Source organism: Pogona vitticeps, chromosome 1 (assembly GCF_051106095.1).
Source record: "Pogona vitticeps strain Pit_001003342236 chromosome 1, PviZW2.1, whole genome shotgun sequence".
NCBI classification, from domain to species: Eukaryota; Metazoa; Chordata; class Lepidosauria; order Squamata; family Agamidae; genus Pogona; species Pogona vitticeps.
Window position 1 is genome coordinate 47,322,180 of NC_135783.1, and position 18,158 is coordinate 47,340,337.

Genomic DNA, 18,158 nt, shown 5'->3' on the forward strand with positions numbered 1-18,158 from the left:
GGTGAAGCAAAAAGCAAAAAATAAAAAAATGCTGGAAACACTGGCATTTGTTCAATAAGCAAAGTAGCTTTCATGAAAGCTGGTAATAGTTGTATTATGCTAAGTCAGCTATCCTGAAAGCTGACATATCGCAATGCAAACCAATAAGCCAGAGTGGCACATGGAGGGTTCCCATAAGAGACTGCCTACTTACCGACGGACGCTTCCAGCATATTCCACGGGTTTTGCCAGAACCCGGTCCCAGCTCGTTGAAGCCAAGGACAGAGGCAATGGCAGGAAACTGGGGGTCTTCAAACAGTCTGCCACTTTCCAAACATTCCTGCTTCAGGGTTTCATAATCCTGGCCGAGGAACTTAACAGCATTGTGGTGATCGCCCACGCCCTCTGCTCGCAGCCGGTCCCTTTCAAGTTTAGCAGCCATTCCTCCAAAAGGCATCATGGGGTGTGTCTAGTGGAGTACAGGAGACCTCAGTGGCTCCCCTAGAATGCAAAACAAAGAGCACTGTGAGGTGGAACCACACATCCCCTGGAAAGGAAGCCTAGAAAGAAAATCAAGCATGAAGCTGGTGGGAGAGAGGTCGCTGAGATGCCCTGGAGAAGATATCTGGCCAATAATAGAACAGAACTGAGAAGCACTGGTCAAGATATGCACAAAGAAACCCTATACCATCATACGATGACTGGAACCAACAGCCTAGTTATTACAGGATAATAGTCCTTGGGACATCCCAATGTGTGATTTACAATTAACAACCCCGAGAAAAGGTTATCACTTGAGTACTGACTTTTCTCTCTTTTCTAGGAGGATTCTGTAATGTTTGATGGCTAACTTTCTGATGAATTCTGAAAGCAAGAAAGGAATTTGCACCACAGCAATCCAAAGTTTGGCAAGTAGTCCACTCTCTGTGTGTCAAGCACCCTTGCTTAATAATTTGTCTATTAAGATCCCAGAACCAACCAAACAAGGGGATTTACCACAGTATGAACACGTTTGGCACAAGCAAGGGTCCTGCCAAAGCAGATGGCCAGCAACTGAACTGCCGAGAAGGAAGAACTACCATGAACAAAGTGACATCCCTTTCTGCCCATTTTTGGCATATATTTCTGAATGCATTTTAATCTTCCAAAACTTTCATCCCAAAAAGTCCAGCAGAGCAATCAATCTGGGAAAGGACTATTTAATTTGTTGAACAAATTTGTGATGATGGTCCCAATACTGCTTTTTGTGCCCCTCAATGCTCTCCAGATTTTTTTTAAATACAGTGTTGTGATAGGCTACTGGAATTTGCCTTTAAGCTGCTAAATTGCCTGCTTACTTTTTTACAAGCCCTGACCAGTATTTATTGGAAGAACACTTTAATTACCTCCATTTAAAGAAGTAATTTACTAGCACTTCTCTCTTAAGTTTTAGGTTTTTTAAGAAAACAAAGAACTGTGTGAGGTTAAACATAAAAGTTGCGCGCACACACATATATAAAATTTTATGTACACACATATTATGAGACACATTATTATAAAAGGAAAAACATCTACTAGGTGCCTTCCCTCCCTTTTAACCCACACATTTTGAGGCTATGGACCTCAAGCAACTGGCCACCTCAAAAATTGGTCCATCACCCCACAGAGGTTTGCCATCTCTTCTGTAAAAAGGCCGGAATGTTAACAGACATTGTAATGTATTCTTGAAGGCTTTCACAGTCGGGATCCAATGGTTGTTGTAGGTTTTTCAGGCTTTTTGGCCATGTTCTGGAGATTTTTCTTCTTAACATTTTGCCAGGAGAAATGTAGGTAACATTTCCTGGCAGGACAAAGTTCCAAATACAGTGGTGCCTCGCTTTATGATTGCCCCACATTACGACGAATCTGAATTATGACGAACTTTTTGCAATCGCAATTACGATCACAAAACGATGGCTTAAATGGGGGAATTTCGCTTTGCGATGATCGGTTCCCTGCTTCGGGAACCGATTCTTCGCAAAATGACATTTTTTAAACAGCTGATCGGCCGTTTCAAAATGGGCACCGGGTAAATAAAATGGCTCCCCAATGTGTTTCGGGACGGATACCTCACTATAAAGGCAGCGAAAATGGCCGCTATATGGAGGATCTTCCCTGGACTGTGAGTTTTAAGCCCATTGGAACGCATTGAAAGGTTTTCAATGTGTTTCAATGGGCTTTTTATTTTCGCTTTATGATGTTTTCGCTTAACGGCGATTTTCCTGGAACGGATTATCGCCGTTAAGCGAGTCACCACTGTAGAGTAGTCCTAGTACAAGCTGAAATTTTTAGCATGTATATATTACTGAAACAGTGATGTCTACATTGGCTTGGGCATGTTGTGAGGTTGGCTGATGGTCGGATTCCAAAAGATCTCCTGTATGGAGAATTAGTGCAGGGATAGCACCCCAGAGGGAGACCACAGCTGTGGTACAAGGATATCTGCAAGCTGGATACGAAGGCCTTAGGAATGGACCTCAACAGATGGAAAACCTTGATATCTGAGCATTCAGCCTGGAGGCAGGTGGTGCATCGTGGCCTGTCCCAATTTGAAAAGACACTTGTCCAGCAGGCCGAGGCAAAGAGGCAGTCCTGAAACTAGCAAAATCAGGGAGCTGGACAGGGGACAGATTGTATTTGTCTTCAGTGTGGAAGGGATTGTCACTCTCGAATTGGCTTTCTCAGCCACACTAGATGCTGTTCCAAGACCTCTATTCAGAGCACGTTACCATAGTCTCTCGATACTGAAGGATGCCTACACTCATTTCGCTAGTCTCTGTGTCTAGCATCTTCAAAGGACACGAGTTAGAACTCTGTCTGTTCTGGTGTAGTGTGTGGGACAGTTGAATATTTGTAGCTGTGGGATCAGTTTTTGTCCTTTTCAGGAGATTGGGTGATTATGGTGATCACAGTGTTTTTTGTTATGGGTATATTTTTGTGATAAGGGGGAGGTATGATCTGTCACTGTGATTGATGGGTGTCGTTAGCTAATCTTTTGTGTACAGTGATCACCGGTCCTTGTGGCTGGGTTGAGCTTGTTAACCTATTTGCAGACTGTATTTTTCAGTGCTGGGAGCCAGGCTTTGTTGAGTTTTAGACTTTCTTCAAAACACAGAAGTACTGGACAACACCAGTGATCATTATATTAGACCACACAGCGAAGCCATTGAAATTCACAAATATCAGCACAGCTTCAACAAAAAAGAAGAAAGTCTAAAACTCAACAAAGTCTGGTTCCCAGCACTGAAAAATACAGCCTGCAAAAAGATCAACAAACTCTACCCAGCCACAAGGATCGGTTATCATTGCGCACAAAAGACTAGTTAATGACACCCATCTATCACAGTGACAGATCATCACCTCCCTTATCACAAAAATACACCCATAACAAAAAAACACCCTGATCACCATAATCACTCAATCTCCTGAAAAGGACAAAAAGCTGATCCCACAGCCACAACTACTCAACTATCATACACACTACACCAGAACACAGACAGAGTTCTAACTCCTGTCCTCTGAAGATGCCAGCCACAGAGACTGGCAAAACGTTAAGAAGAAAAACCTCCAGAACATGGTCAAACAGCCCAAAAGACCTACAACAACAATACATTGTAATCATGGAAACTTACCAGCAGGTTTACATCAGTACTTGATGGCTCTGAAACTATGGCGGGAAATTTTCATCTCCAAAGTTGGACAACAATTTCCATGATTATTTTCTACTGGCCAAGCTGGCTGGGGCATCTGAGAGTTTAAACTGCTGGATGGCTCAGTGGTTTAGGCATGTAGATGTGGAGCCAGAGGTTAACAGTTTGATTCCCCACTGTGCCTCTTTTACAAGAGGTGGACTCAGTGACTAATATTTCAGTTCTGTTTTGACAGTAAGTACTTCCCAGTGACTATCCCATCTTCATCTGATGTTTATTACAACTGTCTTTTTTTCTAGCAAGGCCCCCAACAGCTGTATGAGAGGCAGAAATTAAACAGGTAAGGCCTTTCTCCCCAAACTGCATTGTATAATTTTATATATACTGTATCTCCACATGCACCCATTAAGGTGGCAACCTTATTTTTAGGGGATCAAGTTTGGTAGAAAGAGAATTAGCTGTGGCTGGAATGACAACACTGTTCAGCAATTCATGCACTCCAGTTCAATGAACAAACAGCAATACTTTTGTCATGAACAAGATACTGGCAGTCTGCCCAACATAGCAGGAGCCACTTCACAGTTGGACCAAGCCAGGTTAATGGGAGCTGGCCCTGAGGCCCGGGTTGGGGTGAGGAAAGAGAGAGGGGCAGCCCAGACAGCTGTGAGAAGTTTGCAGAAAGGAAGCCTTTTTTCCTAGAGCAAAATGTCATGTGACATTGGTCATGTGTGCAAGGAAGCACACATTAAAAAGGCAGCAGGATACTTTCAATGCAGCTTACTGGTGAATACTGGTTGGAGTATCACACCACACTGGTCAGCAAAGGAGCAAAACACTGGACTAGACAGCTTTTTGGTCTGACCCAGGATGGGTTTTCTTCTGTTCTTATTTTACAGGAAGAATGATCAGAATGTGCCTCCAAACAAAGAGATGGCTCCATACTGGTTTTCTAATGAACACTGCCTCATACCTGGCTATAATTCTTCCCTGAAGCTTTTTGTAAAAATATGGATAGTAAGAGGTGGTTTTCAACAGAGGATTCCTTGCTTACACACAATTTCTCCAAGATAAACATGGCCAGATTAAGGGTGATTGTATGAACATACAGTTAACATTAGAGGTGATCTGGCTTTGAGTCATAAAAACTGAAACTCTTTTTTTCTTCCAAACCTATCTATACTAATTGCTTAGAGAAACCTACATGAGAGTTCTTCTAAATCACTGGTTTTTAACAGCAAAAACCCACCCAAAATTATTACCGAAAACACATTAGTTTTTTAAACCAGCATGACAATAATAGGAGTTTTGAGAAAAATATTTTTAAGGCATTTTTCTTTGTTATGCTGGATCAAAGCATGTAGACAGTTGCATATGCCAAAGATTTGTGCAGCCTCTCCGCATCCTATTCAGCTCTGTGGCCCTCTTATTTTTTCCTTACCAGACTTCAATAATCTGGATGAGAATCTAAGATTACAGTGAGTTTAGAGGCTAGACGGGGAAGTGATCCTAGATTTTGTACGTGCAAAACCAACTGCACTAAAAGCAGTTCATAGGACACACAATACGCCCAGAAGTCCTTGCAGTTTGAAGACACCCTGGACTAAATGCATATAAGGTCAAAACATTGTGAATTCACTAAAAGATGGCTACCCGGTTTGCACAACTCAGATTATAGCCATCAGGGCCTGCAGATCCCTGCTGGCAGGGTGGATAAAAATCAATCTAAATCACGATTTGATTTAAATCATTTTAAAACATCCAATTTTTAAAATTTAAATGCACTTTCTCTGGGGATAGGCCAGCTTTTACATCGCAGACTGCACAAAGGCTTCCCAACAGAGCTAAAGTATAAACTCCTCCAGCTTTTATACTGAAAGCCAACTGCTGACTTTGCTTTGATGCAACATAATAAAACAGAGATGGGGCATTTGTGGCCCTCCAGATGTCACTGATCTACTATTTTAACAGATCTGAACAGTGGTTTATTGTAGCTGTGAGTGAGGCAAATGAGAGTTGAAGTCCAGCAACATCTGGAGGACCACAGGTTCCCAACCCCTGCACTACAAGTGAGCACTATATCTAACAAGGCATAACTAGTTTTGGGATGATGTTGGAACTGAGAGCAATTATTGTGAGCTAAAACTTGTTTCAATGCCCCAAGTTTACACAGACTTCCTTCCCGCTACATGCAGATCTTTCCATCCAGACCAGCCTCTTCTACAGCTGACTCACTTGGGCAGGGTGGAGAGAAACAGATTCCAAGGCACAGTCATCAAACCACACCAAGCTTCCTGATTTGTGGTTTTCTGTGATGCACATGGGCTGTTCTGCTAACAGAAAGCAAGTCTGAACAACTCTGATATGGATGCCTGTACTTCTTGCTGCCACAACACAATGTGTGACAAGAGGAGTACTGAGGTGTGTGCTGTGACAAATCTGGAACCAGGTCATCTTCCATTTTCTGCCTTATTCAGATTGTCCTCTGCAGACTTCTCATAATGCATGGTGAACGCAGGGGGGGGTGGCAGTGGCAAGGGACACGCTGCCTTGCTGCTCTTGGGAATGAAGAAAATGAATGCTTGAACTGGACTATTGTGTTAAACAGTCAAAAGCAATCACATGGGATGTGTATTGGATTGGGTAGTAATGTGTATGTTGAGGAGGGTTGCCCTTATCCCATGCAAGAGCAGCTAATCGGCAATACCTTTGTAGACCACTAATTTTAAAAAAAAAACACAAAAAATTGTACAATTTGTGAGCTCTTCTGGGGAAATCCCACTTCTTCAAGGCAAAGTCCCAAAGTCCAAATGTTCCTGACAAAGGACATCTTGCCATGAACATTTGGACTTTTAGTACTTTGCCTTGAAGAAGTGGGATTTACCCACAAAAGCTCACATATTGTACAGGTTTTTTTTAAAATTAGTGCTCTATAAAGGTCTTTCACCTACTCTTGCATTTGTATTCTGTTGTAAGCCACCTAGAGTGGTCGCAATGACCAGATAGGCAGGGTATAAATGGAATGAATGAATGAATGAATGAATGAATGAATGAATGAATGAATGAATATCAGCCACACAGTCACTCCACTTTCCCCCATGCCGCTTTTCTGATCAAAATCATACCCTTAAACTTCTATTAAGCCCCAAAGACACAAAATGGATGCAGTATATGATATAGTATCAAGTCCACACAGCAAAGAACATAGCTATTTGAATATTGTATTTTTGTATATATCCAAATTTTGCACCCAGTTGTTTTGATACTCAGCTTGTTGCTATGGAAATAACCCTGAGTCATTTCCCTTTTCTTTCTCCCATATGGTACACCACTCAGTCCAAGCGCACACATTCTGAAGCCAGTATATACTGTCAGTTTGCCAGGGTGGATAAAGATTAATGATTTTTTTAAAAAAGTCAAATGCCTTTAAACCATGATTTAAATTTTCAAAAATGATTTTTAAATTTAAATCATCAAAAAAAATCCAGCTTTTAAAATTTAAATCACAAATCCATCCTGCTTTTAGAAGTTGGGCAGTTATGTGTACCTAATTCCAGGATGGATTTGATTTGAATCAAAACAATTGAAATCATGATTTAAATAAATCTTGATGATTTTTTTGATGATTTAAATAAAAATATTTGTATAATTTAAATTGTTATTAAATTTAAATTTTGGGGGGAAACTGATTTTTATCCACTGTGTGTAGTTCAATATTATATCTGGAAAGGCAGATAAAAGAACTAAACTGGAGATTTATTCAGACAAGAATGCAAGGAGACCATAAAGTATTATTTCATGTGAACTGAAAGTCCACAAGACCTGACAGAAGCCCAGCTACACTGGCAGAATGCTGGACATCTTCTTGCCATAACAGACACACTGAGGGAATGCCCAATTATTCCTGACAGAACACCAACTTAAGGACACGCTTTAGAAGTCCCAGTGTGCAAAACAACCCTTCCCTGAACCTTAGAGGGCCACACTTAGACCCATGACTAGAGATGGGCACGAACTGGAAAACTGGTGGTTCGTGATGGTTTGTGGTTACTTGCTGCTTCTGCACATGCACTCACCACTCAGCTAATAGGCGGGTGCCTGCACAGAGGCTGTGGGCCTGGCTCCCGGAAGGAAAGTCAACCTGCTCTCTCTGACAATGGCAACGGCAAAACCACTCCGGGGCGCAGTGGGAAGGGCCCAGGTGGGCATCTATTTTGCCAAAGCAAAATGAAGCACTGAAGTGGGAAAAGTTTAGTGCTTCATTTTGCTTCAGCAAAGTAAGATTTCCAAATGGGACACAAACTGAACCATGAACCAGGCCAATTTATCGATTTTTCTGGTTTGTGGTTCTGGTGCATGCCCAGTTCTACCCATGACACAAACAAGCCCCTTCAATATTTTTATATAAATAAGAGCAACCACTGGTCAGATGGGTGGTTTTAAACCTTTATTAAAAAAATAAATTAGAATAATTTTTAAAAAGTGAAAATAGCCCGCTTGCACGCTTGAGATGCCAAAATATTTTTAAAACTTTTAAAAATGAGCATGTGGGGAGATCTAGGGGTGTCGGGAAGCCCTCAAAACATATCAAAGCTGCCCCTACACAGAGGTGGGCTGAGTAAAACAGCTAGAACCCAGATCCAACCACTAGTATCACTGGGTGGAGATCCAAGACCAAAAGCCAAGTTTTGTTCTGACAGAACAATTTTTATTGTTAATAAAAATAAAATAATGAAGAATCTGGTCTTGCTATCTAAAACACCACTCCCAATTATATTGCTCCAAGTAATTATTAACAGTAACAATATCTCAGCTATTAGTTGCTGTAAGCAGAGATATATGTGATAACATATTGTTAGATCACCCAATATTGTGATATTGTACTTCTTACTGGTGCAATGCATAAGAATTCCCATGACAAAATGCTTTGTTTGCAACTCAAGTTTATAGTCTCACATACATTTTGTTGTTGTTAGCACTATACCTCTTTGGATACTGTTTCCTATACAAGAGGCAACATCTGTGCAGCCAGCAACATCACTGGTGCCAGGCTTACTGAGAGGGTTACAATTCCTGAAACCTGACGATCAGCTGTTTTCTGATTGTCGTAAAGTGAAAAATTGGTTCCCGAGGCAGGGAACTGATCATTGTGAAACGAAAAAATCCCATTCAATCATCGTTTTGCGATCGCAATAGCGACTGCAAAAAACACAACGTGAAGCGATTTCATCGTTAAATGGGGTAATCGTTAAGCGAGGCACCACTATATCTGGTTGTGGCCATGCTTTCATGTGTGACAGAGATCTAGCTTTTAATGCTCTGTGCAGGCAAGGGCTGTGGACTCAGGAGGTAACACTAGCTTAGTACAATGCACCTACATTAGCATCACAGGCCACAACCTTCCTGGTCTTGCCAACCAGGTGATCCCAAGGAGCTTATCCCATGATATTGCCTCCTATTAACTTCTTGGATTGGCTGAATCTGAAATAATCTGAGGCACACCAGTCAGCTTTCCTTCTGTGCTAATACATACTCCAAATGCTGTAGCTGTCATGCTCATCAGCTTCAGCCTGCATAGCTCAAAACACCTGGAAGGCCACATACTCCATTCCTCCCACATTAGAAAGCAGAGAAGAAACAGGTGTCAGCTGCTCTGCTCCACTTTAACTGTGTGACAACAGAATGAATTGTGGTCTTTGAGTCTCTAGGCACATCTATACACTTGCTCTCTAAGGACATTCCCAGCTGGCCTTGTTTCCAAAAGTGATCCTAGCCTGCAACATATTCAGCATTGTCCTAGCGGGGTAGAAGGGGAGGGGGAAGAGCTACTCTCCTCCTGTGTGTGTACACATGGGTGGGGTGGGGAGACCCTACCCCTCCCTTGCCTGGGCTATGGCTGAGAACGGCACACTCCAGCTGTACTTGAAGACCTGTCTTGGGAAGTGGGTAGATTGACTGATTTGTCAACTGGAGCCCTAGAATTGTGGTTTCTGGCTGGAATCTTTGTCCTTTCAACTATATTAGCTCTGAATTAGGGTTACCAAATTTTTTAATGAGCAATTCCTCCTCTTCAACTCCTGTATGGCAGGTAGGCACAACATGGTCCTCTCCACAATAGGAATAAATTTATTGAATGAATTTGGCCAGTGCAGATGGAAGAGAAATAGTTGTTGAAGAACTGGTCAGAACTTGCAACATCCCCCATGCACCCCTAAAAGCTGCTCTGGAAGGATGGGAATATGTACTGTATTTGGATAAGGATCTGGCATCATAGAAGGCTGTAGTGGAGGATGGGAGGGGGAGAAATTATGGATCCTGCTACTGCATATTGAAGTAGACTGAAGGATTGTAGTTTTAAGGTTTAAAAAATTTTAAATGGGGGATAAAAGAAAACTGATTTCTCCACCTCATGCAACTGGCAATTCTAAGTGCTTTTCTCAGGTTCAATACTGAGTGCTACAGTTATTAGGAAACAGTAACAAATTGGCTACAGGCAGAAGACACTCAAGGACAGTATATTACATCTTGAGATTTACGCCACTTCCACAAGATTGTGTCCTTAGGCTGGAGGCTGCATCCAGAAGAGCCATGACATTTCTTTGCATCTCATTCTTGTATGCATCTACCTTTGGCGCTGTAGGTTAAACCACAGAAGCCTCTGTGCTGCAAGGTCAGAAGACCTGCAGTCGTAAGATCGAATCCACGCAGCGGAGTGAGCCCCCGTTGCTTGTCCCAGCTCCCGCCAACCTAGCAGTTCAAAAGCATGCGAAATGGGAGTAGATAAATAGGTACCACCACGGTGGGAAGGTAATGGCATTTTGTGTCTAGTTGTGCTGGCCACGTGACCACGGAAGACTGTCTTCAGACAAACGCTGGCTCTATGGGTTGGAAACGGAGATGAGCACCGCCCCTTAGAGTCGGACATGACTGGACAAATTGTGAAAGGGAACCTTTACCTTACTATACACATGCTATCAGGGATGTTTTAGGTGTGGATTTCCTGCTTTGTTAAGACTGAAATACCCTTGAGGTCCCTTTCAGCGCCACAGTTCTCTGATTCTGGATCATTCAGTTCATAATACCTTTTCCAGTCATTTCCTTATTGAGTGGCCAATGTTTTTTCAGCTTCTAAACCTACATGAGTGAAAGAGGACACTGTTTCCCCTGCCACTTTCCCTCTTTCAGCACACTTTCTGGCCCATGAAGCAAAGCTGAGCACGATTATCAGATGCATACAACTCACATGGTCATTTCATTCTGCAGAAGTAGCTTCTACTACACCCATTTCCTGATATAGCAAATGATAATTATGAGAAGCAATATAGAGTTTCCTCCCCCAAGGCAATGTTCATTTCGCAACCATGGCAGCACCCTTGAAGTCCTGAATGATTTCGTCCTGAGAAGAGACCCCTCCAAAGTGGGCAACTAAGAGGATCCTGGTCTCTGGGAGCAGTTACACCAAGTTGCAAGATTCAGAGTTCAAAGCCCCTGAGCCTTCTTTGTCTCCCAAATACAGACCTCTATCAGATATACATAGATTCTGAATCCAGAAAGCATACTTTCAATTCCTTCCATTTGTTGTTTCTCAAGCATTTTAACTATTCTTATTTACTCTTATGTAAAGTTCTCCAAAAATAGTAAAAGATAGCACTTTATACAAGTGAAAGGGTATTTATCAGTGTAGTGCTGAGACTATAATCTGAGTAAACATCAGTTTCTACACTCCACAGAATCTAGTGGCAAAGGTTTGCTTTGGCTGCATTCTTTCAGGGAGATCTTTAAATGCCTCAGTTTTCCTTTAAGTCAAACACTCCATGACTTTGGAGAAGCAGTTAGCACAGCCTTCTTCCCCAAGTCTTCCTGACATATTGCATAAATCTGCATTCTTGGAGGAGAATCAGACCTGAATCCCTCCACCTGCAGCAGGATGCTGCAGAGTTCCTGGGAATTTTTTCTCACCAAAATCTGCCAACTGCACAAAAGTGGCTTTTACATGATCGCAAGCATAAAGCCTTCAAGAAATCTGAAGCTAAAGGGTACTATCTTGTTGCATAAGTCTTGAAGATAAACATAGACAGAAAGGTGGAAATGAGGAACTATAATGGAGAGAGAAAAAGGAGGTGCACCCCGCCCGCCACCGACTTTCTCCCATTCATTCCCATTGCTCCTAAGGAAAAAAAAATCCAAGCTTCCTTTTATGTAGTGGTTGGGAGACTAACACACTGCTTTAAAGAGTGGGTCAAAGATCTGCAGATATTTCAGCCATGTCAGAAGACAGATCCCAGATTATTTGAAACCTGTCACTTTAAATGCAAACTGAAATGGTGAGGAGGGTGCATTGGCACTGCCTGATGAATTTCTTATACCTTCAATTCCTACTTCTTTGACTGAACATATGGGAGGAGCCTTTGCTCCATCAATCACTACACTTGTTATATTTCAGATGGTCCCCCCCCCCCCCAGTATAGATACTTTCTCCAAAAGGTGAACAGGAAATTGAGAGTGGCAATTCCAAGGCCTCAGTCCTGAGGACCAGTTTCCCAAATGTCATGATGAACCAGGCAGTTTCACTAGAGTTAACAGTACAGTATGTGATAATTCATGTAAAATAGCCTTTTGAAAGGCCACTGTCTGGCCCTCATGGCTGCATGACAATATTGACATTCCTCGTCTATTGCTTGCTCAGTTATTTTCTGCCCACCTGCTTACATAACTTTTGTCAACCAAATCCTTCCCAACCTCCATACAATTTTTTAAAGTGAGGTAGACAAGCAACCTGGGTGTTGGAAGCAGAATCAATTCAAGAGCTATGTTCAGATATTCTTAAAATGTACGGTTCTATTTATTCAGAGATAGAGGGGCATAAACTGCCTGTTCTTCTGGGTAAGGATAAGATATGTATTCACCCTGTGTTCATTGTAGAGTACAGGTTTTCTTTAAACTAGAAATATGTCCCTATCAAAGCCTGGTGTATTTATGTTTTTGGACTACAACTCCCAGAATCTTGCCTCCCATGATTCTGGGAGTAGTAATCCAAAAAACCCACCTTTTCCAAGTTCCATGTGGCTGGGGGATTCTGGGAGTTGCAGTCAAGGGACACAACTCTTCTAGGCTCAACTACATAGGGTCAGAAAGATCTAATCAGTAGTCACTTTAATGACATGTTTCCAAAGAAAGCTATATTGTCATAAATTAATCATTCCTCTCTGGCAGACCAGCAATGCAGCTTCTACAAAAATGAAGACTCTAAAGAATTTCCTTTTTATATTTTTTTAATCAAATTTAAACAAAACAAAAATAGAGCATAATTTTCTGCTAATATAACTGAGTGTGACAAGGTGTAATTTTTGCTGCTGCTGCTACTACTACTCCCATTCCTGGAGAGGTCTGATCTGATCACGACGACATATGCCTTAGTTACGTCCCAGCAGGACTATTGCAATGCACTCTACGTGGGCTGTCTTTGGAAAGTGTTTGGAAATTTAAGTGGGTCCAGAATCCACCAGCTGACTAGGGCTGGTCACAGGGATCACCTAAACCTCTGGTTACATCAACTCCACTAGCTGTTGATTAGTTTCCGGGCACAATTCAAAGTGCTGGTCTTAACCTATAAAACCCTTAATGACTTGGATCCAAGCTATCTCAAAGACCACATCCCCCTTTACAAGACTGCCCAGTTTTAAGATCAAGGGAGACCTTTTTCTTGGTCCCACCACCCTCACAGGTCTGTTTGATGAGGGCCTTCTCTGTTGCTGCTCTGAAACTCTAGAACTCCCCTCCACAGAAGGCCAGGTTAGCCCCATCTTTGCTGTCCTTCCACAAGGAGATGAAGACCTTTCTCTTCAGGCAGGCTATCCCATAATGACTGTCTGTCTGAGAGGGGTTTTTAAATGGACTATTATGGCTTGTTGCTTTGAATGTGTCTTTGGCGTTGATTTTATTTAGTGCTTTAATATGGTAATTGTCTGATTCTTTTTAGCATTTGCATACATACTGTTTTTAGGTTTTAAATATTGTCTTTTACTGATGTAAGCTGCCTTGGGTTCTTTTTAAGGAGAAAAGAAGGGTATAAACCAGACCTGGGCAAAGTGCGGCCCGAGGGCCACATACGGCCCGCGAGCCGCTCCTGTCCGGCCTGCGGACAGTTTTGAACATCCAAACCATTTATAATTTTTTGTCTAAAGTTGATCAGTTGCTTATCTTTAACATACCACAAAATTCTCTAGTATTTGCGAAGATTAACAAGTTTAAAATAGAAACTATCATGACATCACTGTTTCATTTTAGTTTTAAGTAAAGTTGGTTCGGCCCCCGAACACAGTTCAGATTTTTCATGTGGCCCCCCCATAGAAATTGCCCACCCCTGACATAAGCAAACAAACAAATACAAACAAACAAGCTTTGGAGCACTACATCATTTAAGTTTCAGTTTTCTAAGGAAATCTTAAGCCTGTAAAGTTTTAATACCCACTCTTCCCAACGTGTATGGAACATTGGGGCTGATCTGCAAGTACACTCTCTCTGTTCTATTTGAATAATTCTCCCTCAAGGGCCAAGCTCAGGAAAATCCAGTTCAGCAAGTATTGGCAACAGGAGGCTACCCACAACACTGCTTATCTAGTGGCTGTAATATAACGGATCTGCTTCATGTTATCCACTCCTAATCTCAAAATAGTTTTTGCAACCTTTATAATGTACTATTCTTAAAACATAAGACCATAAAGAAAGCCGCCGAAGAATTGATGCCTTTGAATTGTGGTGCTGGAGGAGGCTCTTGAAAGTCCCCTGGATTGCAAGGAGAACAAACCTATCAATTCTAAAGGAAATCAACCCTGAGCGCTCACTGGAAGGACAGATCCTGAAGCTGAGGCTCCAGTACCTTGGCCATCTCATGAGAACAGAAGACTCCTTGGAAAAGACCTTGATGTTAGGAAAGTGTGAGGGCAAGAAGAGAAGGGGACGACAGAGGATGAGATGGTTGAACAGTGTCATCGAAGCAACCAACATTAATTTGACACACTTCTGGGAGGCAGTGGAAGATAGGAGGACCTGGTGTGCTCTGGTCCATGGGGTCATGAAGAGTTGGACACGACTAAACGACTAAATGACGACGATTCTTGAAACAAAAAGTCTCTAAGGCTTAAATCCAATTATTCGCCCCACATAAAGTTGGACCCATTGAACCAGCTGCTATATTGTGAGTCGATGCATACAAAAATCCCACAGGTTTAATGAGACTATGCTAGTTGGGAGTACCAGCTGGATTTAGACCTGAGTGAACAAACTGATACGCAACACTTGGCAAAACAGAAAGCAGTAACTTAGCTGAACTTCATGACTGTGAATAGAATTAACTACTCAACTAGCTTATTTTCTATCATTTGTATTAATAAGACAAAAAGATGAGCTCACACTGCAGAAGAAAGAAAAATCACTGTAGCTAGTTTTACTGTTGTATCAGCACCCAACATGCCAAACCAGAAAGAACCTACAAGTTTATATATTCGATTTGTGAAAAAAGAGAACCTACATATTGACAGAATCGGTCCAGCAAAGTATAAAGAACATGTGTAAACTGCACCCAACTGTCATGTGACATCTCATACTCTAACCCTTGAGAGCATGCAGAAGGAGAAGGATGAATGCTCACAGCATAAAGGCCGAGGATGGGGGGGGGGGGGGAGAGAGCAGAATCCCAGGAATACAGCAGTTTCTTTGCAGCAAAATGCCAAGGGGAACCGCTAGGAAATACAGCAGTGAGAGACTAGTTTCAACAGGCTAGGCTAAAGGGGTCAGCACAACTCTGTGAAAAGTAGCCATAAAGCACCCAGATCATTGTTTAGCATGGCCATGCTTTATACATTTTCATATAACAATTCTTGGCTTGGTTCTCTATCAACCAAAGAGAAACTATGAGTCATCAAGTGCTGCCTTCTAAAGCCAACAGAATGTGGCCAGTTTAAGGTGCACAAAAATAGGCTGCATGACTTTTCCACTAATGCCTCTAAAATGTTTAGTTGTTTATACAGGAGAACAACAAGTATGACATAAATGAAGAGCGGCTATCAGCACATCTCAAACTGGCCACAATTATAGGTTTTGGCTTGGCTAAAGCAACAGATTTCTCCCTAAAATCAAGGGCTGTAACATGCAAGTAGCTCATGGGTGTAGAATTTACTCCTGGGTGACCTTGCATTCCCTGCAGAAATAAGTTCCTGGAGGAACTGTCCCAGGGCTTCACCTCCCAACGTGACTCAGAGTTACAGACAGCATCACCCCAGCAGAGCAAGCAAAAGGTACTAAGCAACAGCAAATAATGCCTCACTTTCCAACGGGCTGGCACAACTCTTCTGGCCTATTCTATGGCCGTCGACCTGAACAGGGGACCCAGCACATTCGTCCTCCACCAACGACCTAAAACTACCCCGAGACCATGTTCCTTGCGCACTTCAAGAGCGGTAGTCCTCTGCCGCTACCCAGAGGAGGCGTTCCTTTTCGGGGCTGCTCAGTTAATTCCTCGGCTCAGGATGCTGCCCCCCCCCGCCACTCCTGCCGCCTGATCCGATTCCAAGAGAAGGTGCATCAAGGAGACCAGCCGGATGAAGAGACTAACTAGCAGGAAAGCTGCCCCGAGTCCCTTGCGCTCCTCTGGGCTTCCAGGCCGAGATCTGATTGCAGAGGGCGGGGCAGGAAAAAGGGACGATCCCGCAGGAACCGGCTGGAAAAAAGACCCTTCCCCCAGATTTGGCAACTCGGAAGCCATATAAGCAGGTCCCTTCCCGAGCCTGCCGGTGCTCGGGGCCCTTGGCCACGGCCTCCCACCTCCGACGCCCTCCTGAAGCCCTTTCCAGGCGTCAGAGTGGAAAACAGGACCGGGCTCGCGCGGGGACGGGGAGAGCTGGCCGGCCCCTCCCTCAGCCCCCCCCCTCCCCGAAGAACAAAGCGGCCCTGCCACCGAGAGCGCTCGACGGAAGGGCAAGACGGGACCGCCGGCCACCCCCTCGACCCCCAGATACGGCCAGACCTCCACTGGGGTAGACAGAGAGTCCCCGTTCCAGTCCACCCAGGAAGGAAAGCCGGCCCTGAGACAGCGCACCGGCTCCCATTTTGTGTCGTGGAAATGGAGATCTCCCCCCCTTCCCCGCCCCGATTCCTCTGGCCAGTTGCCCCCAATTACTTGGGCTGGTGCTGGCAGGGCAAGAAGCCGCCGCCGCCGCCACATTTGGGCAGGGCGCTTGGTCCAGCGGCGCCTCCAGGCCGGGCACTGAAGCAAATGCCGGGGTAAGGAGGACGAGGGCGCTCAAATTAGCAACTCTCCTTGCGCGGCGGCGGGAGCTTAATCGGATTGTCAAAGAGCCCCCGGGCCGGCGAGCGGGCGTCGTGGACTTACTGCGCGGGCTTTGGCGAGGCCAGAGTTCCGCTTCTTCTCGGCTCGCCTGGCGGGGGCACCTCCCTACTACGCCCTGCTGCTCGTGCTCATCGCCGCAGTCTCGGCTGCCGCGAAGGTGGGGTTTGGCTTGGCAGGATGTGCCTGCGGCTCGGATTGAGGCCGGGGGGCGGGCGGGGAGGGGAGGGGAGGGGAGGGGAGGGGAGGGGAGGGGAGGGAGACTTAAAGGCGCCGCAGCCGAGGCAGGTTCGGCCGGGTCCTCGGGCGCGCCCCCGCCGCCAAAGGGATCGCTTCCGGCCAAACCATGAAATTGTACAAACGATGACCCTTTGTGATTTATTTATTTGTTTGTTTATTGAGCAAAAATCCCCCTTTTCTCCCCTCACACCCCAAATTTGAGCCAGCTTCCCATGGAAGCACAGCCAGCGAAGAATGCAACACCCAACTTTCTGGAGTTCCCCAAAAATTCTACCAGAATAAACTGCGATAAAGACAAAAAGGAGCGAATCCGCCCAGCCTTCATCACAGATCTTGGGAACACCGCAGAGAGAAAGCTCGCTCTCGGATTTTCATGAAAGATGGGCCAAGAAAAATAATAGCCTGTATAGTTTGTCATAAACTTTAGTTAGTTATTAACTGGCACGAGGGCAGTATGATTAACCTGATGAGGGAATTACCAAGATGCACGAATCACTGGCTCTTAAAAGTTTGGCCAGGATGGTAAAGATGCTGGAAGTCTAAGGGGTGCAATGTAGAGAAAGAGCCCCCTCACCTCTTTACCTGTATTTCAGAGGACACACAGATTGCTTTTTCTCAGAGGCTTCTTCCTTTACTTCCAGGCTGCTCCCTGGTTCTGCACGCTGGCTCTGTTCAGTGTTGTACAAACATCTGGTGTGAATCAATTCGGGAAGGGCTTATATTAGACATGCATACCCTCCAAAGAAACAGATTATTTGCTTAAGCTAAGAAAGTCATCCTATTACAACCTAGCCTGTGTAATCCTAAACAAGGTTAAACAAAGGTGGGGAAAATCTGAGTCTCTAGATATTGTTCAACTGTAATTCCCACCATCCTGATCAGTGGCCATGCTGTGGGGTGAGGAGAGTCCCACAGCATTTGGAATAGGG

At 43.9% G+C, this 18,158-nt stretch overlaps 1 protein-coding gene across 3 annotated transcripts in view; it reads right to left on the reverse strand.

Annotated features, from left to right (window-relative positions):
- Positions 1–17,829, reverse strand: part of CAPN11 (calpain 11) — a 44,172-nt gene extending 26,343 nt beyond the window's left edge. The window contains exons 1-2 of one of the 3 annotated variants that reach the window (XM_072991858.2): positions 17,812–17,829; positions 194–480 (exon numbers count right to left, since the gene is read on the reverse strand). In XM_072991858.2, coding sequence (XP_072847959.2) covers positions 194–439 — 246 coding nt within the window. In that variant the 5' untranslated portion in view covers positions 440–480; positions 17,812–17,829. Of the gene's footprint in view, positions 1–193; positions 481–16,821; positions 16,840–17,034; positions 17,163–17,811 lie in introns of those variants that run through there. The other 2 variants (XM_020785098.3, XM_020785100.3) reach the window with 2 other exon arrangements.
- Between the last annotated feature and the right edge of the window lie 329 nt (positions 17,830–18,158).